This window comes from Motacilla alba, chromosome 19 (assembly GCF_015832195.1).
Source record: "Motacilla alba alba isolate MOTALB_02 chromosome 19, Motacilla_alba_V1.0_pri, whole genome shotgun sequence".
In the NCBI taxonomy this organism is placed as follows: Eukaryota; Metazoa; Chordata; class Aves; order Passeriformes; family Motacillidae; genus Motacilla; species Motacilla alba.
In genome coordinates this window covers 1,826,723-1,851,107 of record NC_052034.1, presented here as the reverse complement: position 1 = coordinate 1,851,107, position 24,385 = coordinate 1,826,723, and the positions used below count along the sequence as shown (strand labels likewise).

The following is a 24,385-nucleotide window of genomic DNA, read 5'->3' as shown; positions in this document are numbered from 1 at the left end:
GAGTTTCTGTATAGAAAAGAAAGTTCTGTGGGTTAATTCTAATTAAGACTTTCAATTCTTAGTCATTTAAAACCAAGTTATTTCTTAATTTGTTCCATTCCTTGAAGCAGGTGCTTTTTCTATAAGTTGTACTTAGTCTGAATTATTGTGAATGTCCATGTGATATTTGCAGTATTGAAGAACTACAAAAAGCATCTTTAACATTTAATTTTCATATGAAAAGGTCATTTACATAATGAGACAATGAAGCCTTTGGGCAAAGATGAATGTAGAAGAAAAATCCATTAAGGTAGATTCTGCCTAAGAGTTTGAAAGGGCCTAATTCACCGAACTTTGAATGCTGGATTATTGCTAGCACTTACTGGAATAAAATTCCCTGCTTGCCTAAAAAGAGTGGCAAAATCCTAATGCACATTTTCTTCTGTGATTTCTTCAGGGACACCTCACCTTTGTGGGTGATGACTCCATATCTCATAGGCTGTGTAGCTTTAGTGTTTGCAGCTGAGCTGTCTTAATAGTAGTTTTCATTTCTTTTTTTATGTAATGAATTTGAACACCTCTGAGACATGGGGATTTTGATGGGGTTGTATTTACAGCTGAGCAGGGCTGACATGGTCCCTGCAGGTGGGGCTTGTTTGGAAAGTGCATCACTTTGAAATGCTGCTTTATTAAACTGATGTAAAATCTCTTCTGCATTTCTGATTTTCAGTGGCTGTAAACTGAGTTCAGATCTTGGTTTGACACTAAATGTGTCTGCATGTGGGTTTTGTAGTAGTTCACCAAATCTGCTTCAAAACTGATGCGAGTTATAATCAATCAGAATTTTTCTATGTCGTCTATTAATTGATTAATTAGAATTAAAGGAAATTCCTTAGTTATTGTAGTGTATTACTAGCATGTACCTGACTCCTGGAGATGAGAGACTCTTGGTTTAATAATCTGAAAGTTTAACAAAACCATTTTTGTTACAAAAATAAGGTAACATTTACAACAGAGCCTTGATTTGGTGTTGAATAAAAGTTGCTGGCTGAGAAGGGTTTGGATGAGGGCTCCTCAGGCAGTTTGTAGTGCCCAGGGTTTATTTCCTATAGAAATGTTATTTAGTGTGGGACTGGTGCAAGCCCTGAAATAGTTCCTCACTGAATCAGTGCCTCCCCTGGCGTGCTCAGCTGTCACAGGTGGGGTGACCTGGCAGCTGCAGTGACATGCCCTGATCTCCAGGGTGTTTAAATCTCCTTTTAACCTGTCACAACCCTGGACAATCCTCTCCCGTGTTTTGAGGTGACCTGTCCTTCCCACGGGGCGTGTTTGGGGCAAAACAAGGCATGAATGGTGGTGTTAATGAAGTGCCCGGGTTCCTGTGCCCACCACGAGGAGTTCCTGGCACAGGGATGCTCCTGAAAAACCAGCAGGGCCAGCCCTCCCTCGTGGTGGGACCCTGGGCAGGCTGAGATGGGCAGAGAGGGCGTCTGGCTGTGTCAGACCCTGCAGTTCTGATTTTGGAGTGGTTTTAAATAGTCCCTGAGACAGCCTGTACCTTAAAAAGACTCTGACTTCCTCCTGCTCAGCCTCTGCAGCCGCAGCGCGGGGCAGGGGCAGCTGCTCTGGGCCAGCCCCTGCTTCCTACAAGGGCAAAAGGAATCTCGAACATTTCTTTTGGGGATTTTTTTTTTAAAATGTCCAAATCCTTTGAAGCTGTTTCACTTGGTTTAGAGTCTGAATTGGGCTCACAGGCTATGAGAGGCAATGTCATTGGGCCAGAATGAGAGAGAGTTGCATTCTGTATAAAAATGTAGGCTTCATCCTTTGAAAATAAAAACCTACTACAAGCCCTTTGGAATTGTTCCTCCAAACCAGTGATTTTATTCGCATGGTGTCTCTCTTTTTATTAGCTGGTCTTTCAGTTGTCATCCCCTCACAGTTTAATTTCATGTTAAGTGTTTAACACAGAACGGATGCTTATGTTTCTTTTGTGTTCGAATGGATGTTCCTTATCTCAAATCTGGTGACAATGGCAGTGCTCAGGGTTTGTGACAGATTCCTGAGCTGAAATATTTTAACGGGAATTTCTGTCTGATTTGAGCTTGCCTTCTTCCAGTTGGAACTCCTTGCTGCCACCACAGTTCCTGATGAAGAGTCCCTCTCCAGCTTCCTTGTAAGCTCCCTTCAGATGCTGGAATTGTTTCAGATGATTAATTTTACTCCATTAGTTTGCAAAATTTGTTCTTTTAAAATTCTGAGACCTTGAATGAAATAAAAAAGTGGAAGAAACACAGAGGCCTAAACAGAACAGGAAGTACCAGATTGAATAAGTCTGTGGATGTGGGGGAAAAAGAACTGAAAGTATTGGGATAGTAATTAGGAGAACTTGAGTTTTGCAGATTGAATTTGTTCTAAAAATGAACTTGAATGTGGCATCGTGAATGTATTTTGGGCTGAAGAAGCACTTCTTTTCAATCCCTGTTTCTAGCTGTTAGGTGTTATCCAGAAGCAAGATCTTACTCTGGAAATTTCCTAGTCTTGTCAAGATTTCTAGCACGTTTTCCCTCGTGATGTGATACAGTTAAATCCCAGATTTCAGCTTAAAAATTGAAAAAGTGGATTTGCACTTTGTACAGCTGAAACAGGAGTGCTTTAGGATGAATGAGCAGCAGTTGGTGCAGTCAGGGCAGCCTGGGCAGGATTTAAGGAGGGTTGTTATCAGTGGTACAGTCGTGTCAGAACTTTTTGGTCCCTGTTTTCCAGTCCTGCAGCTAACAGCATGATTTCTGTTTGCCTAAAGAATTATAATTGATCTTTTTGCCATTAACCAATTTAATCCCCACTTTTTTTTTTTATTACCTGCAATTCAGTGTTGTCTTTGATCACCTTGGTTAAAGAATCATGGTGTAAATGTGTTGTGAGAAGTTATTTTAAAAATGAGTGGATTGCAACATTGATAGGACAGAGCAGGAAGAAACCCCAACATGCACTAATTCCAGTGCAGAACACAGGATAAATATCTGCAGAGGCCACAGTGTTACAGGGATAGAGGTTAAAAAGCAGAATAGAAAATATTTGATAAATATAGAATCATAAAATGTTCCTAATTTATTATGCAAATGTTCTGCTGCTAATAGAGACTGTAATGTCCTTGAGGATATCTTGTGAGTCTCTCCAGGGATTCAGGGAGAGATCCCAGCTGCTGCCTCTGCTCAGGGCACTGGGGCTCTTTGGTGAGAAGTCGTTCTGACCCTTTTTCTGTTTCTGAGCAATGGGCAGGGTGTTCCTAGCAATGTCTGGAATCGGAGTCATCCCACCCATCCAGGAGCTGCTTTCCATGCAGCTGCTCAGGGTGGCTGAATGTGCTGGTTCATGGAGGAATGCACAGCTAGTGCTGAATGTCTGCAGTGAGGCATTCTCTGATGTAGAACCAGCACGGCATCTTTCAGGCTAACCCTAAATATGAATCCTGGGCTGTTAATTGAGGATTCTCTGAACGGGAGATGCAGCAGTGGGGATGGAGTTTGGAAATAGTAATGCTGATTGTTTGCTATTGTCTGTTAAAAAATAAAGCTCTGATTCAGTTCTTGGTGTTCTACCAACCATGTAACGGGGTCCCAGAACTAAGCACGTGGGGGTTTTTGTTTTATTTCTTCACTGCCTAGCCCAGTGTCTGTGTTTGTGGTTGTGCTGGTGTTTTTCAGCCTTTCGCGGGTTGCACATCAAGCTCGTCATTATGTGTTTGTAACAGTGGGACAGGAGACAGAAACTGGGGACCTGACACTGAAAGATTCCCTTTACAGCTGACTTTGGGATGGTATTTTAGACAGATGTGTCCCCAGGAGTTGGGAATAGGAGGGCTGGAAGCAGAGAGCCTTTTCTTGGCCGTGTGAGCACACACGTGTGGAGTGCTTGTGCCAGAGCACTTGCAAGTCAAGTGAGTCATATTTTTCCTCTGACTTCAGAAATGAAGATGTAGCGATGTATAAATATTATCTGAATCTTTTATTACTCGTGTCATAGTGTGCAAGTACTGTGCTTTACTCGAGCTGGCTCTTTTAGCTGCCAGAGGCCAACACTGGAGTGAATATTTGATCAAAACTGTGCAGCAATCCCAAATTAGAGCTCCTTCCTTGCCTCTCATCCTCACTCTGCCTTCCTCTGTAGAACTTGTAGCTTCTGTTTAACTTTCAGGCTTAGGCTATAATTTTTTATTTAAAGAACAATTCATATTACAGCTGCGTTTAGTGTCTTTGGCACTGCTGGGAGACAGGATATGAAATATTTGTTATATTTCAATTTATTTTGTAGCACGGTCCTTATGTGGTGTTTGCATTTACATAGTTGGCACTTGCTTTTCATTTTAGCGGGGTGTTTATTTCTTGGAAATGAGTTTTATATTGTAATTTTGTGAATCTTAACAAGCATAAATGTCTCAATGATTTTCATGGTGGTAATAAAGCAGAAGCAGCTTTTTTGAATTGTGACAGAAGCTGCTCTGCTCACCTATAACAACACAAACTTTCAATGTGTTTGCCAGGAAAAGTGATGAAGGGACAGCTCAGAAAAGCAGAGTTTAGTTTCTAATCTAAACAGGACTAAACATTAATTCTAAATGCTGGAAAGACTGAGGGCTAAAACATTCACCTGGGAAATCATGGACAAACCACCACTCTGAGGGTGCATCGGAGGGAAACAGCAGTGGAAAGGGAGAGCAAATTCTGGGAACTCAGGGCACAATGGGCATCCCAGACTCCTGATTAATTTTCAGTCCATGTTATCTTTTGGAGAGCAGTTCAGGATTCTCAGTGCTGCTGCTCAGGATGATGTGTGCTCTGTTTAAAACCATTTCAAACCATTTAAAACCATTTAAAACCATTTAAAACTTGTCCCCCTTTTCCCCTTTTCCCAGCCAGCAGAGGACAGGAGCCTGTGGGTGGGAAAGGTGACATCCTGGGATGATCCAGGGCTAGAAATTGCTCCTGGAGAATGAATTCACCAATTCTTTACTTGCTAACAGGAATCCCTATTCGTCCCTAATATATAATATTGCAGTTTATTGTGCTTAAATTTGCAGGTGTAAAAATGCTAAAATCAATTTTGCTGATCTGCAGGGTTCTGTGAATTTTCAGGCTCTTTCAGGTTTATCCCGTGGCTCATATGGATGGACCAGGGAGCTCCTTTAACTCCTGAGGATCTAAAATAGCGCCAGTAAGATTTCCATGCTCAGATAGTGGGAGGATTATTTCACTATTATCATTATTATTATCATTATTATTATCGTTATTATTATAATTATTATTATCATCATTCTTGTCATCATTATTATTATTTATTTTATTTTATTTTAATTTTTATTTTTATTATTTCACTGGCTGTTAGGTACCAGTTGCTCTCCACACTGGGCTTACTGGGAGAGTTAATCCAAACAGCAACGTGCCCTGATGGAGATAGAGGGGGATAAAACAGGCTGGGAATGCTGGCATTCTTTTGGGAATGGGCACTGTGAGGAGTAAGCTCTTTGAAGATTAAAAGCATCACATAAATCTAAGTGTTGGTGTTACAGAAAATGGGCAAATCCTATTGTAATGACTAAATCTCCTTGCAGTGCCTGCACAGGAGATGTTCAACCTCTGATATGCAGCAGGGGAAGGGCTGCTAGAAGCAGGGAAAGCTTTATCCACAGGGTGAGCCACTGCTACCAGAAACAAAGAATAGGTGGGAGGGAAAACATACAGCTGGATTGAATAATTCCATTTTTGTAAAAATACCCAAATCCTTAAATTCCTGTTACTGGTAAATGTGTGGAGCCTTTGTGGAGGTGCCCTGTGAAAACGGAGTGGTGCCATTTGTGATATTCCTCTCAGGAAAGATTCCTTAGGAGCGGGTTCATTTTTCCATTAGGGAAGGCAGGAATTTTTAGTCTGTGTTTTCTCCCAAAATATTCCCAAATGGATTCCTTTTTAGCAAGAGTGTGTGGGTGTGGAGGTTGACTTTTTAGTCATAGCTGGTTCATTTATCTCAATTGTATTTTGCAGTTGGTTCCTCCAATTTGGGGTCGTTCCCAAACACACTTTACTTTCACTTGCACATTTTACCTCTTTGAAGCTTTTTAGTAATTGCTTTGGTTCTTGACAACTTCATAACCACAGCCATTAAGTCACAATAAAGACTAATGAAAAAAGTAATAAAATTTCCATGTATAACTAGGATGAAGATTCCTAAGGGAAATATTGAGCGAGTGATTACAGGGAAGATAATTGTCTGGTTAGAGAATTATATGCCCTGTGAGTTTGATATTGAACCTCAAAAATTGTCACTTAAAAATCAAAATATTAGAATTATGAAAAAACCTGAGCTGGAAGTGAGGAAGAACTCGAGACAGGTGATTTTTTTTTCTTGCTTTCTGAAGGATGAGCAAGTTGTCAGTTTTATTAGAATTCAAGTTTGGTTATTTTTAGTAAAGAATAAATGCAGTGTTATGCTGATGGTTGCAAATTATTGCTTGCTTTGTGTACTTGTGATGTGCAGGCCTGGTGGGATTTTGTTTTTTTAAGGCACTGACATAGAAAGCTGCTTTTCACCCAGCAGTGACATTGGAAATTCAGATTTTGGGATGTGTTTGGAGAATATTGGGGGCATTTTGATGCTTCCGTTTCTGGGGGAAATTACCAGTGCTTCAGTCAGAAGAGCTGGAAAGGTTCTTGACCCTTCACCTTGACTGACCTTTTTATCCTGTGTTTTCTCTTCCTGCTTATGCAATGTTTTGTTTCCTGTTTTGACTTTCAGCGCTGTCGATACACCGTGGTTTTCTCCCTTGGCTGGGCTGCTTTGGGTTTTGTGCTGGCAACCTGTGGACCAGAAAAAAATCCTTTCTTTTCACCTAGTCAAATGAAGTATTTCAGGCTCTTGGGACAAAGATCAGCTTTTTGCTGTGGCTCCTGCTGCTCCTCCTGATGGCAGGGATGGTTTGCAGGGAGCTTTGGTGCTTCTGGAGCTGTTTCTCTGTCCAGTTAGTTCTACCTGGTGTTAATCAGTCAGTTTATAGTAGCCAGGACAGATTCATTCCACCTTCCCCTCAGTTAAACACTTGGAGTTCTGCCCTTTTCACTGATTAAATCAGCTTTTTAGTAGTGGCTTGCAGTGCTTTTACACAATATCTTAGCTCATTTATCACACATCTGTCTGATGCAGGCTGGAATTTATATCCCTTTCAGAGCTGAGACAAGACATGGAGAGGTTAAGTGTCTCTTGCCTGCGTGTCTCAGGCAGGACTAAGAGTTCAAATGCTTTTATTTGTCTCCTTTGCTCCATCAGACAAGTGGCTGCTGTGGAAAGCTGTGTTTTGGCTCTCAGCCTCTGTTTCTCAGCATTTTTCATCAGGGTGCTTTAATTGTGAAAGGATGGAGGGAAAAGTGTTGTAAGGGAAGGTGGTTTTGTGGCTGGCCTGACTTTGCAAATAAATACTAAATGGGGATTTTAAATACATTTATTGTGCTTGCTCTTGGTGCCTATATCACAGGTAAGGTGTATAATCATTTTTTTCTAAGCTGTAATAACTCCACCAGGCCTGACCAACCACTCCTTTGAACCTTTAAGCAGAGACTGTAGAGTGTGGAAATTTTTATATTCCTTATGCCCAATAGTTACATCATCAAAAATAGATATAACTAAGGAAGATTCTAAGTTCCCTCTTGCAGTATTTGAATAAAACACTTTATTGAGGTAAATTTTGCAGACCCTAGCTGAGATTCAGAGGCCTCTGAGGAAGCATCACAGAATATGCAGTGTAGGTGCTTTGATAGTGAGGAATTGCCTTTGATGTAACCATTTTCTCCTCTCTCTTTTTCCAAAACAGGACGTGAAAAAGCAAAAATATCAATATTACTTGTATTTAGCCATGCAGTTCTATTTTTATGATGACTCTTAAGAATTTTCACTAGCAGCCTGGTAACAGCAGAGCAGCTTTTGCTGAGGCAGGTATTTGCTGCCCAGTTTTTGTTGTCAAAAATTGTCATTTCAGTGTGATTTTTGGAGGGGACAGAGGTGGTGCCGTACCCCAAACCCTGCATTGCTCACAGGGTATTTTAGAACCTTCCAAGAAGACGGGGGTGGGATTAGAGCTACAGGATGTGGAAAGAAAAAAGAAAGAAGTCTCAAGTGAATAGCGGTTCTAAAATGAAGGAGAGTGTAGCAGCAAAACTTGCAAAGCTCCACTGGAAGGGTTGATTTCCTCCAGCTTGGTTTGAGCCGTTTTATTGGGGTGGCAAAACAAGGCATAAGTCTGGAGTTGGACTTGCATAATCTGAGCTTAGATACAGTTTTAGTCCAAAAGGAAAAGTCCAGGATGACCTGGTGACAGATATGTGAAGGCGGAGCAGAACGAGGTGCTGTCCAGCAGAGGCCAGTTTTGGAAGGCACTACACATTTCATTACCTGGATAGATGGGAATGAAACCAAAAAATGTGCAATAGTACATCCATATAAACAGCCTGGAGTTTAAGTAACACCGGGAAACTAAAAATACCCTCAGCAGTTGGTGAGCTGAAGGTTTGTTACAATTACTTTGAGCCGGGTGACATTTTTAGCTGAGGTTGCGTGGTTTCATTTAAACTTTATTAAACAAACCGGAGCTGGAATATTCCCTGGAGAGCTGGATGCAGCACTAATCTCCTGTTCAAGTGTCTGCAGCTTTGCTGGAAACCCTCCAGCTGAGGTGGCACAGGAGCTCTGTGTTAGCAGAGTTACCCTAGGCACGGTGACAGGCTGGGACTTTGTTGCGCCGGTGGTTTTTTGGAGGTGGGCAGGTAGATTTTTAAGGATTTTTGAGGATTATCACACAGTAGCTAAGTATTGAAACTTGGTTTTGTTACCTTGAATCACAGTCAAAAGGTCACTTGTGTGCCCTGGAGGTGCAAAGAATGAAAAGTGCAGTTCCAGTTGAGTCACTTTCCCTGCAATAATACTGAGGTTTTGCCACCTGTTAGTGGCAGGTGGGATGTGAAGATGCTTTTTGCTGTGCTCACTGCCACAGACTCCTCCTGGGAAGTTGTCAGGGTCTGTTTTCCCCTGTCAGGCTGTGAATCCAACAAGGGTGCAGCCCATAGTGTGGTGTCTGTCTCCTGTGTCTAATGACAGCAGCCTGTGAATGCTCTTCTCAGAGGTGTTTGTAGACAACTGGCTCCTGGAAGTGTTCGGGGAATCTGTGCCTTTGGAAAAAGTGAATATTCCTAATGAAAGGACTTCAGTCAGGGTAGGAAACAGTGTAGGAGACAGGCTGGTGTCTGGAGGCACGATGAAAAACCCCTCTGTGTTCTGTGGTGCTTCCTGTGTGTTGGGCTTGTGGAGCTGAGGGAAAAAAGGCAGCTTCTGGGGATGTGAGTGTTCTAATTTCTGAAATTATTATAGTTATTATAGTAATAGATGTATTGCTTCTAGAAATGTTCCTTTAATAATTGAAGACTTAGTTTTATTTCCTCTCAAAACGCCATCGTGCTCTATCTCTGTTGAGTAATTGGTGCTTTGGTGTTGGGATTTTGAATTCAAATATTTTGCCTTCCAGACTCATAGTAAACATTGATAATATCTTTGATTTATACTCTGCTCATTTCAGTTGTACTTTCATGTGCATGGATCTAAATGTATAATGAACTTATCTTTACAAAGCTTTGCAGATGATTTTAAATGGGCAGCATCAGTCATTGTAATGGCTCCTGGGGAAGGAATGGAAGTAATTACCTTTCCTGTTATCCCATGACCTTTTTTCCTAGTTTCTGTATGCAAACAATAATACTGAGTGGGCTCTGGCAATAATAATTTGCTTTTGAAATGTAACGTGGACTGGCAGTATCAACTTATCACCCCTGTTAAATGCACTGACAGTGCAGTTCTTTGTGAAGGTCTTGGGAGTATTGCTTGACAAGTCTTGTTCCCAACCTTCTCCTCACCTTGGCTGGCACTCCAGTCACTCCATGGATTATGGGAGGTACATTTATGTGGGATTTTCCTACTCCTGAGCACTGCCTGGAGTGCACACTGGGCAGTCAGGGGTGCTTATGTTTGTATTGAAACCTCTGCCAAATAAAGCCAAAGCAGATTGGATTAAATGGTGGGGAGATCAAAGAATTAAGAGAGGGAGAAGAAACCGGAGCACAGAGTTTATTTTTGTTAAAGATATGTGTGTATGAGCAGACGTACAAAAACTGCAAAAAATGAGAGTAATTTCATCCCAGAGCTGTTGTTGGGTTTAGTCTAGGATCTAGGTTGTTTGCTTTGCTTTGCCCGAATTACAAAGCCAGGAGCTTCCCCTTTCCACGATCCCTGAGCAATCCCAACACTCATTAAATGTGGGGAGGTTGTGCTTAAAGGTGACAGGAGGTGAAGCACCTCCCTTCATCTCCTCCTGCTTTGGGATGTGAATGTGAAATAATGGAATCTAAACACCTATAAGCCAGGAAACAGAATGAGACCAGCATTCTTCTGCCGTGTAATTACAGCAGGCTCGTTTTAGTCAAACAAGATATGTGCTAATGATAATCACCACTGTGCTAATTGATAGCTCTGGTGCTGTGTGGGTCACACTTGAGGTTTATCTCTTAGATACTTGGATTTTTTTTTTTCTTTATGGTTAGAAGTACCCAGAGTCTGTAACATAACTTGAGAGGAAATATAACCCAATTTCTGTTTTTACACAATTGTTAAGTGGAGCCAACATCTGTCTCAGTGTTGACTCGGATTCAAATTAGGGAGGAATGTTTTAATGTGATTTACTTTTAAGGATTGATTTTTGCTTTTGATGAATGAATGAACTGAAAAGTAGAAGTTTTACTGAGTGCTGGATTAAGCCCTCAAGTGCTCTGTTTTCTTTTGGCTGACAAAAAGCTCCCCAAGCCTTTGGCCATGGCAGTGTGGTTTGTGTCTGGCTTGTGATAGCAGGGTAAGGAAAATGTCTTGCTATAAACACAGTGTCACAGCTCCCGTGTGCAGCATCCCTTCCCTGGGCTTCTGCATGGTAAATTGCTTTTTCTGCACCACTCGGGAACTTCCAGGGGGTCCTGTGCCATTCCCTGCAGCCTGCCTTTGGGCAGAGGGCTTGTTTTGTTCCACGAGATCCTTGCCTTCTACACGCTTTCTAAGAAAGTTGCTTTGTGCTTGTAAAATCTGAAGGCAGCCCTGCTTTCCAGGGAGCTCCCAGGCCAGGGTGAGTGGGATGTCATCACATTTTCCACCTTTGCAGTTGTGAACAAGTTTGAGCAGGTGTAGCTGGCAAGCAGATTTTGGCTGTGCGAGGGGATCTTGGGTCAAGAATTACATGTAGGCCAACATTTTGTTCCTATTAAATCACACCTCACTTCACTGTTTCACTTGTAGTGGTGATAAAGTATTTTATTTGTTTTAATACAGAAAGGCAGACTGGTTAATAGATGAAGCTGCCTGAAAGATGCTGTCCTTAATAATATTCACCACTGTTGGTTGCAGATAATTTCCCTGGCTTACATGCAATGCAAAATTGATCATAAAGCTGCCTCATTTTCCTTTGTGTGATAAGAATGGTGCTGCATTTGGAACAAATTACAATCCACTATTGTAGTCAGAAAACTTGGGCAGTGAGCTGTTGTTCCCATTGATGGTAACCACAGGTCTGCTTCCCTTCTCTCTTTTCAAGCAAGATTAGATTATTAGATCTCATTTCCCCACTCTTTAGGGGAAATCATGTGTTTAATTTCTTTGTGTCTTTTTATTGTAAAGGTAAACGTAAGGGGTGGAGGATTTTGGGATTCCTTAGGCTGTTATCTTTCTGTAACATCTTTATTGACCAATTTTTTTTTCTTTCCTCTGTTCTCAGTTACAGACATAGAACTGAAGAGGCTCAAAGATGCTTTCAAGAGAACTTGTGGCCTCTCCTATTATATGACCCAGCAGTGCTTCATCAGGGAAGTTCTGGGTGATGGGGTCCCTCCCAAAGTTGCTGAGGTGAGCTGTGAATTGCTGTTTCCTGGGAAGCCAGAAGCAGTGGCTGGATCTGCTGTGCACACACAGAGTGTTTATGGAGTTGATGGAATTGCTTCCCATTTTTTATCCAACATCACCATGCACCTTGTCTGCCTGGAAATGGTTTTCCAGACTTGGATCCTGGGTGGTCAGGGCTGTGCTGGGCTGAGATGTGCTCCCAACCCTATTAATACCTGGTAGATGACTTTGAAAAAAACCCTAAATATCCAGATGTAAATTTGGGCAATTAAAAGATTGGGAATTTGTGATAACAGATTTTATTTACTCCAGAGATGCACTTGCTGTTGGTTCCTTTGAGATTCCATTGGCTGTTACTTTGTTTTCTAAAGATGAATCTTTACAAGCTCTTAAAAAAAATTTATTCATAACAGATGTATGAATGAGCTGAAAAATAACCAGAATCAAAATTTGCAACATGGATATAAACATATACCTATCTAAAAAAAAACAGTAATACCATCCTACGCATATGCATGTTTAAAAAGTTCTTTTCCTTTATAGAGTTGCCCCTTTCTTAAGAGAGATATCAAAATATTATTGGTGGAGAGACAAAGATTAGGCAGACCTTTCAAATGATCTCTTGCTCCATGTCATTCCTCGTCACAGCCTCTATTTTTGGCATCCTCAGAGCTGTTGACCTCAGAGGCAGCGTGCAAGTCCCCCAGTTTTATTTAGATTATGTGAGTGCTGAAGTGTTGCATTGCTGAAGGTTTCACACTCTGGCAGAGTTCCTTTTCCTCAGCTCCATCTTTCCTCCATTCTTTATTTTTTCCCCTGTTTTTCCTAAATTTTGGCAAAGAGGATGATGCTACTTTACCTCTGTAAACAGTTGGCTTTTTATGTGGGTGTTTAAGGCTTAGCAGCAGAGTTTGCAGTGGAAAAGGAGGGGTCTGATTTGCCCAGAGCTTAAAGCCTGTCTTCAGCATGAATTTTTGAGTTTGAGAGTTGGTAACCCCTAAGATTAAACAAAAAAATGTATCTTTCACCATGTATGATTGTTTTGAAAGAGTATAAAATATTGAGAATTTTATGCTCTGTGCTAACTTGTACCTTTATATCCCCTTTGTGTCAGTATTAAGGATTAAATGACTGATTTGGTCACAAATAGAGATTCTGGGGTTTCAGATATCTGCTGCCTGGTTTTTATTTAATTTTTTTATTAAATTCTGTCCTTAAAGACACAATTTTGGTGATGATTCTCTCTTTTAACACTCATGATGGTTATAGAGCAGTTCTTGCTTTCCAGGTGGTGAAATAAAATTAATGGAAGACTCCTAATTGGTTTTTGATGGCTTCTCATCAGAACTCATCTCAAAATTCGAGTACAAATTATGATGTACTTGTAGCATTCACACTCAGGCAGTGCAGTATCAAATCTGTGAGCTTGGAAACTCTCAATTGGGCCAGAATTGGGATTTGAGTCAAGGGATGCTTTGTGATTCCTGGCTTCAGGATGGGGAGAGGCAGGCAGAGTCACTAGGCAGCTAAAAGCCCTGAGTTTTCAGCCTTTCAGTCACTAAAACAGATCCTTTGCAGCCTTGGAGCTGGGCTGTGTGCTCTGCATGCTGTAAATTATGGGATTTCATATCTGAGCAGTGAGGGGCCTTCAGGAATTTGTTAAATTAAAAACACAGGGGTTTTAAACTGGACATGAAACAGAGAACTGGAACCAGTGGAACTTTGGCCCAACAATCTGGGTGATTGTCCTGCACATGAAACATTTTTTAAATGTTCAGGACAGTGATGTTCTGGGAGGATCTCTTGGGAAAATGGGGTTGAAGTTATTAATAAAAGGAAATTTAGAGACGTGTCTGTGGTGTTAAACTGCAGGAAAGGTGCTCAGGTGGTGGCAAGCAGGAGCCCAGCTTTGGTTTTTAAATCTTGTTGTGCTCTTCAGCTGTCCATGAAACGGAACATGTCAGGCTTCAGTTATTTTAAAAATTTAAAAATATGTTAAAAGTACTATGTGCCTTATAACGCTAGTAAGTGTTACATTCTGAAATGCAGACTGCTGTCATTCTGCCTGGGTGGGGCAGTTTTAAGGAAAGCTGTAACAGCATTAAGTAATTTTGGAAGACACAAAATTGCATCACATTTTGATGGTGCATATTAGAAGTTTTCCAAATGCCACACCAACGTGAAAAAATGTGGAGAAATGATGTGTTACATGACTATTCAGTGTTTCTAAACTCTTCCCAAGGAATGACTGAGCAGCTAAACTCCAAGCAATGCCAGCTGCAATTCCATATATTAAATACTGATACGTTGGACATTATCCATAGAATTCCTTTCCTCTGTTTATCTCATGAGCAATCCTTGTGTTGTGTTGAAACAATGTAGAAATGTACTATTTGGTGCTCATCTGGTATCACAGCTGAGATGTACAAAGTTCAGCAGAAGTGAGCGGGTATTTTAGCTGCATATTTAAAAAATAAAAATAATTATTCCAGTGGAATATGAAGGTAAATTGCTCACATGGGCAGTGTAGCCTTGAAGGCGTTTGAAGACAGAAGGATTAGACATAAAAAGTGTGGAATTCAAATCTCTGCCTTGAAGCCTCTCCAATTGTTGTGTCCAAATAAAGCACAAATTCAGTTTTAATAATTCAGCCCTTCAAGCATTTGTAAATGGATTACAGTTTAGTGACAGAAGAGGCTGATCCGAGCCCCTGTGGAAAGGAAAGCATTTGGGTAAAGCTGTGTCTCAGCCTGGGGTGGCAGTGAGGGTCAGGGTGTTTTGTGGAGAGCCAGATCCTGCTGTGCATGGAGTGACATTGGCATGCCTGCAGAGAGATTTCAGTAGTCCAGAGGGAGGGCTGGACAGACAGACAGACAAGGAGAGGGTTTCTGCAGGTGGCACAGCACTGCTGAGGTGGCTGCAGGAGCAGCAGTACATCTGGTGTAGCCACTGTGTGCCAGGTGTTCCCTTATCACCTTCCTGCCACCACAGCACTGTGTGCCTTGGCCAGGTCTAACCTTGCCAAGCCCAGGACTGGTTTTATTTGGGCACTCCCAGTCCTGGCTTAATTTTGAGCGGTGGTGGAAAGCACCCCGTGGTGGTGCAGTGACTCACAGGGCTCTGGTGTTCCCCTCGCTGCTGCCAGCCTGGCCTGGGGGATTCCTGCTGCATCCCCTTGGTGCCTTGGAGATTTTCAGAGCCCAGCCTGGGGGACATTTCAGCCCTGATGAAGAAATCTGGGGAAACACCACCACGAGCAAGTGAGAAATGTCTTCACTGGAGGGTTCTAATGTGGAGTTTTTATGTTGCTGTTGATGACTTGTACCTGTGTTTCACTAAATAAAGGCTGCTCAGTAGCAGAAGAGCTCCAAGAGGGTAACACAATTAAGAATTGAAGTGTCATTAGCTGGATGTGAGGTGATTAGCCTAAAAACCATCGAAGATGGAGCCTCAGTAGAAGCTGCTGGTTTTACTTCTGCCATCTCTGTTTGCTCTGGTTAACTTCTCTGTTTTGTTCTTCTAGGTTATCTACTGTTCATTTGGAGGAATATCCAAAGGGCTGCACTTCAATAACTTGATAGTTGGGTTAGTTCTACTCACAAGAGGCAGAGAGGAGGAGAAAACAAAATGTAAGTGTGTAACTAAGTAACAATGAGACAGTGAGTGTAAAATGTGACCATTTTACAGTGAAGATGGGATTTTTTAAGCATTTTTAGCTGTATTTTTGGAAATTAGGTGCACTTTTGTTTTGTGTATTCATCAAAATGAAATATTTGCCAAGTCATCGTGAGTGTCAGTGCTGGGATCCTCCATAGAGCCTGATGGTCTCTGTATGTGGGCAGAGGAAGGAGGATGGCATTGATATTTTTCAAGAAAATAGAAAGCATCTGCCTACTGACTTCTGTTGTTTTGTCTTCTCTGTTAATCTGACTTGATAACACTCATTTTCCTTGATGACAGTGGTAAAAGAACAGGAAGGTCTTGACCTAAACCTTGTGGACCTTGATTGACCTCGGATCAGCCCAAGTTTTTAGTCCTTTAGCTGCTGCACAGCCTTTGACATTCTCAGCCAGTTATAAACCTTACATTAGAAAAATGCCTCTCCATAGATGTTTACACATATTTCTATTTCCCCAGATATTTTCAGCCTCTTCTCTAATGAATCTGGGAGTTATGTTGTCCGTGAAGAGATGGAGAAGATGCTGCATGTGGTTGATGGGAAAGTCCCAGAGTCACTCAAGAAATGCTTCTCTGAGGTATGTCGTGCACCTTTCCTCCTGCTGCAGCTACAAAAAAAGTCCAGATTACATTAAGTAGCTTCTTTTTCCTACTCATGCACCTATGGGAACAAATTGGCCTTGTTTAAACGGGGTGAAACCTCATGGGGGTTTGTGTTGTGGTATTCCTTGTAATTTATATTGATGGGACCAGTGTTTGGTGTGTAAATTCTGTGTGCTCCTGTATCCACTGTGCTCCTTGGAAAGAGATCATTTCCCAGTGGTAATCATGTCATCAGGTGAATTTAAATACTAATATTGCTGGTGGGAACTTAGTCATTAGTGTGAAGATTTTATTGCAATCAGGGAAGAAATCTAGAACACAGAGCTGAGAAGAAAGAAGATCTGCACCCTGGATTTAAAAATGCCTGACAGCCATGGCTGCTTCAAAATAATAGTTTTATATTATTGCTTTTGTATCATTCTCCTGCCAGGAGCTACAACATTTAATTATGCTTTAAGTTGTTTGAGAGATGTAATCTTTATGGAGCTTGCTGAAGCCCTCCTCTAAAGCAGGGCGTTGGTGCTTTCCTGTATTCATGGATGATTCTTTGACTCCAGGGATCCTGCTGAATTTTCAGGGGTTTTTGCTTGGTTTGTTATCAGATGACTAAGACCAGCAAAATGGAGACATCGTTGCACATTCCTCTGGCAAAAGGATTGAGCAGATTGACTGGAAGCTTTAATTGTGGCTATCAGGTTACTTAATTACTTCAGATTTTATTGTTCTGTGTTGGAGATAGCTCTGGTTGTGGGCAGTGCCCGAGCCAGGCTCTGATCTGGCCCTGGTGTCCTGTTGGCTTTGGAGGCAGGGATTGCATTCCTGAGTCCTGGCTGCAGTAAATCCTGAGTCCCCTGGCCTCCAGCTTCTGGAGCTGCCCCTCAGTGCCATTTCCTATTTATAATTTCCCATCAGTGTGCTGTGATGAATTGCACCCTACAAGTTAATTGCACACTGTCCAAGAAATCCAGAAATACTTTATGAAGCCTTGCAGGAAGATGAGTATCAATCTGGGCTTCTCTCAGAGCATTTTCCTGTTCAAGAAAATGCTGCATATTGATTTTTGTTTTAAAATGAAAATAGTGTAATAACCCACTCAGCAGGATTTACTGGGCTCTTAATCATCCACGGGCATTGCTGGAGAGTGAGAAAGTTTAATGTTCCTGCTGTGGGCCTTCCTGCCTGCCTTCTGGAGGATGGGTTTGATTCAAGGATGATGTTTATAGGCACTTCTGTTCATCAGAATTATTGCATGTGCTCAGCTAGAAATAGAAGCTTTAGAATATATCTGAGTTTTCCTTTTGTTTCTGAAATACAGGGAAAAAATTCGGTGATAACTGCGTTGCTCAGGTTCCGTCATAATTCAGCTGTCATCATTGCTTGCTGCAGATGATTTCTTCCTCCTGCCCAAAGTTTTTCTGTTCCTCTTCATTGTCCTTCCAGGGAAAATTGGAGTTTTAATGACCCGGCTCTTGCTGCCTTTACAAAGAGCAGTGTAAAAAGTAGAGGCAAAGGGTGGAACAGAGAGTGCAGAAATGTTCTTTTCTCTGCATCCAAACTGTTGGAGAAATGGAAGAATAAGAAATCAAAGTGAGGGTGGTGAGGCCCTGGCACAGGGTGCCCAGAGCAGCTGGGGCTGCCCCTGGATCCCTGGCAGTGCCCAAAGCCAGGTTGGACAGGGCTGGGAGCAGCCTGGGACAGTGGAAGGTGTCCCTGCCATGGCAGGGGTGGCACTGGATGATCTTTAATGTCCCTTCCAACCCAAACCAGTCTGTGATTTGTTGGGTGAAAGTATAAAACTCTTCAGTCTAGAAAAAGAGGCATAAAAGGAATGAGTGTCTGGAACTGGAACAACCCCCTGCAATGGGAACAGGAAGCAAATGTTTCAGCAGTGCTGGTGATGAACCATTGGAGCAGCCTGGCAAAGGGAATATAGTGAATTTTCAATTTTCTGCGCTTGGCAGTTGCAGATAGTCCGTGGCCAAATGCAAATTGTTGGATTCTGTAGAGATGTAATTCAGTGAAGTTTAATGGTCTGTGATATGAGGGGAGTTTAAATAATCAATGACTTGAAACCTCTTCCACTTTGCAGACCCCTGTTTATTTCCCCTGGAGATGAGAATCTCCATATAATGAGTTTGTCTGCTGATAATGGGTTTGCTTTTATTTGAGGTAGTTTTCTAGGTCCTGTAGAAATTAGTCTGCTGATCCCTATGGTTTCATGGCCACAGCTTGGCAAGGATCCAAAGAGATGGCTTAAACAGCCCTGGAATTCTGTGAATGTGGAGTTTTATGTGCTCCTGAACAGGGAGCTCCAGGAGGAGGGGAGTGAGGAGATCCTGGGAATGTCATGTTCACTTCATGCCCCAGTGTGGATTTTGGTCAGTAGGGGCAAAACAGTCCACATGTTCCTGCAGTAATTAATCCCAGCATCAGTTATTCCCAAATCTGATTTTTCTGTGTTGTTTGTATACCTGCACAGATAGAACAGAATGTTTATGATTTTATGGCACCTGTTTTTTGGTGCAGCAGAACTGGTATCTATAATAATACATTTAAATTCATCAAAATAACCTCTGCTCTTTTGAATTGCAAGTAACCATTTTTCCTTTCATCCCTTTCACCCGAGGTTCAGAGTAAATGAGTTTCCAAAGGCCACATTGAGTAGGTGGCTGAAATGCAGAGAGAGCTTAAAGTTAATTTCCCTCCCATTGCTGTTTCAAAAGGAAAGGGAAAAACAGGCATGGCTCCAAGCACAAAAATTACATTAGCACTTATTTTTCTAGGAGACTGTCCCAATTTTTTGTTCATACAGCTGGATGGTTCCTGTTTACTGGCAGTGAGAAAAACAGCTCCCATTTTCTGGTTTTTCTTGCAGGGTGAGAAGGTGAACTATGAGAAGTTCAGGGTTTGGCTGCTGCACAACAAAGACGCTTTCACCTTCTCGCGGTGGCTGCTCTCAGGAGGGGTCTACGTGACCCTCACTGATGACAGTGACACCCCGACCTTCTACCAGACCCTGGCTGGAGTCACACACTGTGAGTAAAGGTGCTTCTTGTCCTGCACAGCTTAACAAAACCCCTGCCAGAGTTCACAGGCAGAATTGCTGTTCGTTGAATCTCCCCGCTCCGCCACGTTGGGTTCAGCGAGAGAAATTCCTTCTCTGAGCTCATCTGTTCTCTGCTTTCTGTGCTGGGATGTAAAATGTTGTGTACAAGGACACTGGGTTGTTATTTTTAAGAGATAATAATGCTGAGGCTACAACACTTCTATAGAAGTTTGCTACCAAGCAAGCTAAAAAAAAAAAAAAAGTATCTTCTGAAGAGGCTGGCTGGTAATACTGGGTTTATTTTCGGTCCTTGTAGTGGGTTGTAAAACTACTGAGAGAGTTGAGAAAATAATATTTGTTTCTAAAATAAGTGTTACCTCTTAATTTGCTTCTCCAGTGAAATAAATAATATTCCTGGCATGTGATAGAATTAACTAAAGAGAAGTGTCCTCAGGAATTGTCTCCAGAGGAGAAGTGCTTCCTTATGTCTATGTAAATGTAAAAGAAAGAACAGCTGGTTTTTAAATTAAATCTAAAACCAAAAGGCTGATAAATGACACTTGATGTAGCAGTGTAATGCAAGCATCCATTCCATCCCTGGGGATCCCTGGGAGGAGGGAGCTGGTTGTGGAGGTGTCGGGGATCTGAGCAGTCTGCTTGTGTTTTATGTGCTCTCCTGGATTTTCCTCACTGGTGTCAGTGTGGCATTTAATCCTCTCATGGGTGAGTTGAATAAAGCAACACACCCTTTTTACCCTCTTGGTTTTAAATACGGGCATTCAAACTCTTTTCCGACCATCTGAAATGAAAATGCATAATGAAGTCGGGAGTTTATGAACAGGTAATTTATTTGCATTACATGAAAGGCTGAAAGGAGACATTGAGGTTACAGAAAGCCACTGAATATTCTGAGGTCTCACAGGCAAGGTAGAGAAAGAGGAATGTGGAAAAAACCCCAACCCTCTGAGTGTTCTGGAGTTCAGCTCTGGGAAAGATCTTGACCTGTGTCAAACTGAGATCTGCTCTTTTTTATGCTTTGAAATTGAAACTTTCAGAACAGTTTTTACTGGGCTTTTCACAGCAAGTTTATTTATACTGAAACTGAGGTTTGGAATTTAAAAAAGAATTTAAATGTAACAGCGACTGTTCTAATAGATTTTATTTAATATTTATTGTTGTTCTGAGTTCTGGTTTTGATATCCCTGTCACTGGTACCATTGTGTCAGAGCTGGGATTGAGCTTTTCAGTGAATTCCAGAAATAGATGGAGGTGATATGGTTATTGTCCCCAGAACTGGAAGGTTCATGGGGCAGTTATGTTGGGACCTCCAGATAAAATTAAATTTTACTGAATTCCTTTGTGATTTACAGCAGTGTAGGAATCTCATCCAACAGATGCAAAACTAAGGAAAATGTAAGTGCTTGAGCACTTGGAAGTAATTTCAGCCTAATCAGGTCACTCCAAAGAGTAAGAAATTCAGTACAGAAGTATTTTTAACACAGCTGAATGTGTACAACACTGAGAGCTGTTGAAGGCATGCTCTTAGTGTTTTTCCTGGGAGAATGGTTGCCTTTGGAAGGACCCAGAAGTGAGATAATGTTTGGTAAACTGAGGCAAACACCATAATACAGACAGAGAGGGAATGGTCTCCACTTTCTTCTGTTGTAAAATGCAAAGCAATTTGTGCCACTCCCTGGTGCAGTCAGGAATTTCTCAGTCCTGCTGCATCCCCTGGCACGAGCCCCAGACCCCCTCCCCAGCCTTACCTCACACTCTGCTTCCCATCCAACTTCTTGGGCAACATGTCAGAGCCATAAAAAACGGAGTGATAAAACCAGGGAAAGTTATTCCCTTTGCTTTAGGAACAGCCCCCCTTGCATGCGAGGCATCAGTGACTCCATTTAAATTTGCTTAATGAGCCAGGCTGTCAGGGAAACAAAGGAATACTAATTTTTCATTTGTAAATAGCATTTGTTTTGGTGTGCAGATGACTTTAATTACATTTCTCAACACATAATTAGAAATGAAATTTTAAAGTTACAGGAAGTTGCACACACTTGGTGCTTTTAATCAAATTTTGTTCCGTTTCACTTATATCAGAAATACGAATAATTTTATTTGAAAGCTGCTAAAATAACTGGCCTTTGTTCCTAAAAAAGCAGTTTCAGGGATATGAATTTGTCTTATACCTGAGGAGTGACCAGGTAGCAGTAGTTTGGATTTTCTCAGTTCTCTAGAATGATCATATGCATTTAAATTCATTTAATATATATATATTTGTGAACAGCACTGTGGTGGAGCCTGTAAATCCCACATTTCTGTCACGCTGACTCAGGGGACACCTCATTGATTTCCTTCATTTAGCTGGAAATGTTTTTTCTGCTGCGACATAGGTGCTGGTTGCCTTTTTCATGTGTCATTTTGGTGTGACTCAGTGTCGTGCAGTGGGCTTAGACACTCAGGTTCTCAGCCCTTTTCCACGGGGAAGAGAATTCCGTTCATCAGGTTGCTGGTTTTGAACTGACAGAATGTTTAATTTGTGCTTCTTTGTCGCCCAGTTCTTGTGTCACTGAGTTCTGATTAAATAACATCCAAACTCCCTTTTGAATGGAGGAGACTCCTGCGCTGTCAGAAAAATTCACCCTGTTCTTTCTGAGAGCTCTCCCCCCCGAGGGGCAGCTGTGACTGCAATCAGTACCAATAATTCTGTTTTAGAAGATACATTTATCACTATTTAGCACAGTAAAAGAGAGGAGCCCTGGGTAAGCAGGCGGGGGGGCTGAAATGGAAGAGGCGCTTTTGGAAACAGCGCCAAATCCAAGCTGGGATTGTCAGCTCTGGGGGAGGCTGAGATGGGAGGCTGCAAGCAAAGTGCACTCAGGGGATCCCTTCCCTCTGCTGGCATTAAAAGGCTGGGTGTTAAATACATTTCTGGAGCTGGGCACCCACTCCAGAACGTGTGTGGAAGGCACTAGAAGACAATCCTGGAGATGTTGGCGCTGTGGAAGCTGCTTTGAAGGGCCGGGTTCATTCTGTGCCTTTGGCACGTGTGAGCCCTGTGCTGGCAGAGGAGCTGTGCTCCTGGCACCTCCCTGCTCCCACCTTGAGGCACTGCTCACCCTTATTCTGCTGTGGGAACACCTGGCTGGCCGTGCCTGACGCACACAAGGGTCTCTCTTGGCTGAGGGTTTAACATTCCCTTCGCTGTGTGTTTGTTTTTAATTAGGCACAGCACCCCGATGAAAGTCTGACAGCAGCCCGGGCCAATAAGTAAAAGCCTCGGTGTCACTTAATCTGTATTTTGCCACTTGTTATCCTCTTAGTTCCAGGCTATTTTATGTCTTGCAAAGCAGCTCTCAGTCCCAGAGTCTTCTGGGGGTTAATTTGAAAGGCACAAAGGAGAGTTTTTAGTGAGGAGCAGTGTTTGGTGTCACTTTGGGCTCCTGCCTGGCCACGAAGAGCCCTCCCTGGCAGCAGGGGCTGGGGGCTGCCTGGAGCACGTCGTGGTGAGCAGGGAGCCATCCCAGTGCTGGTAAAATGTTGGGAATATGGTATGTTTCTGCTGCTGTGAGCCAGACAGGATTGTACCCATAGGTGGGTAAATATTGAACTTCTGTCATATACTGCAATGCTTGGTGAATTCTGCTCCTGTAAGGAATTGTAATAAGCAGTGGCTGAAATGAAAACATGCTTTTCAATTTGTTTTCTAAGGTAGAAGATTATTCATGGCTTGGTATCTGTGGAATATTTCAGAGGGGCATTTTGTAGGAATGGCATTAAAATGTAACATGGGGGTTTAGTGTTTATCACTGCCATGCACCTGCCTGTTGATCAACGTTCTAAATTAACTCATTTTTAGTAGTTTTGCAGTTTTAGATGATATTTTGATTAAAAATGTTTATTTGTTCTTCCTTTACAAGAAGAGGACTGTGCTTCAGTTGTACTTATTATCATCCCTCCGATGATACTGGTCTAATTCTTAGAGAATTGAACAAAAAAACCCTATTCAAAGTTTTACAGATCTGTAAGTTTTTCATATTTCTAATGGGCAGGTGATGAGGGAGACATAAATCAGCATGTGGCAGTAAACTGCTTAAATTTCTCAGGTGCATCATGTCCATATAACCTCAAATAATCATATCATGTATTTAATTACCAAAATGAATAATTAGTTGGCCTAGAAAACCTGCGTGTCCTGAGGTTTTGGCCTATATTGTGTGTATAAAATACATATTTTTAAGTAATCTGAATGAAAGCCCAGTTTACGGTTTGATGTGATTTGAACAGACATTAGGGAAGAAAGTATGTATTTTGAAAAGATCAAATCTTTTATCTGTACAAAAGCTCTGTGGAATGTGGTGTTTTGTCATGCACACTGATGTATTTGGGTATTGAGTGTGGTGTGCCTCTCCCATGCTTCACTGAACTTCAGTAACAAATATGATTATGTGTATAATCATAAATTGCCAGAGATTTCTTTTAGCTTGCACTGATGGAGGAATAGATGGTGCACAGCATATCCTGAGACTGATTTACAAGATTATGTGAAAACTTAGTCTGGAGAAATCAAATTATGCAACAGCTGCTGCTCAGCTGCAGTTGGAGCTCCCTGTGCTGCAATCCAAGAAATGCTGCTCCCTTTATTTGCTGAATGGTGCACTGGGCTGCAATTTGTTATAGCTGGGAATGAGAAATATTCTTTTGTCACACTTTTACTCGTGGTTAACCTGATTTGTGGAAGGCTAATCAGTGCTAAGAATGTTATTTACTACGTGGTTTTAGTTTCTAAAGTGCTTGGCTCTTGTGCAGAAAGTCAGTGCATTTGGGCTAGAGTAAAAATGTGACACTTGTGCTAACACTTATCAGCTGCTCTTTTAAAGGTGATTATTTGAAAATTCTCTAAGTGATGTCAGTCCATGTGAACACAAACACAGACAAGATGCTTTCTGATAACCTTTCTTTTCTGAGCTGAAATAATAAAACAATGGAGTTACCACTGTAGAAACATCTGTGAAGTACAAGCAAAAAAACCAGAATACAACTAACTTCTCCTGTAGGTATTTGAGAGAGGTTCTCTGGAAAAAATATAACGTTCTTGCAGTTCTT

At 41.8% G+C, this 24,385-nt stretch overlaps 1 protein-coding gene across 5 annotated transcripts in view; it reads left to right on the top strand.

Moving 5' to 3' along the window:
- Positions 1-24,385, top strand: part of USP32 (ubiquitin specific peptidase 32) — a 63,220-nt gene that overhangs the window by 7,430 nt on the left and 31,405 nt on the right. For 4 of the 5 annotated variants that reach the window (XM_038157800.1, XM_038157797.1, XM_038157796.1 and 1 more), the window contains exons 2-5: positions 11,828-11,955; positions 15,476-15,581; positions 16,090-16,208; positions 19,109-19,268. In XM_038157800.1, the coding sequence (XP_038013728.1) occupies positions 11,828-11,955; positions 15,476-15,581; positions 16,090-16,208; positions 19,109-19,268 (513 nt within the window). Of the gene's footprint in view, positions 1-11,827; positions 11,956-15,475; positions 15,582-16,089; positions 16,209-19,108; positions 19,269-19,298; positions 22,874-24,385 lie in introns of those variants that run through there. The other variant, XM_038157801.1, reaches the window with a different exon arrangement.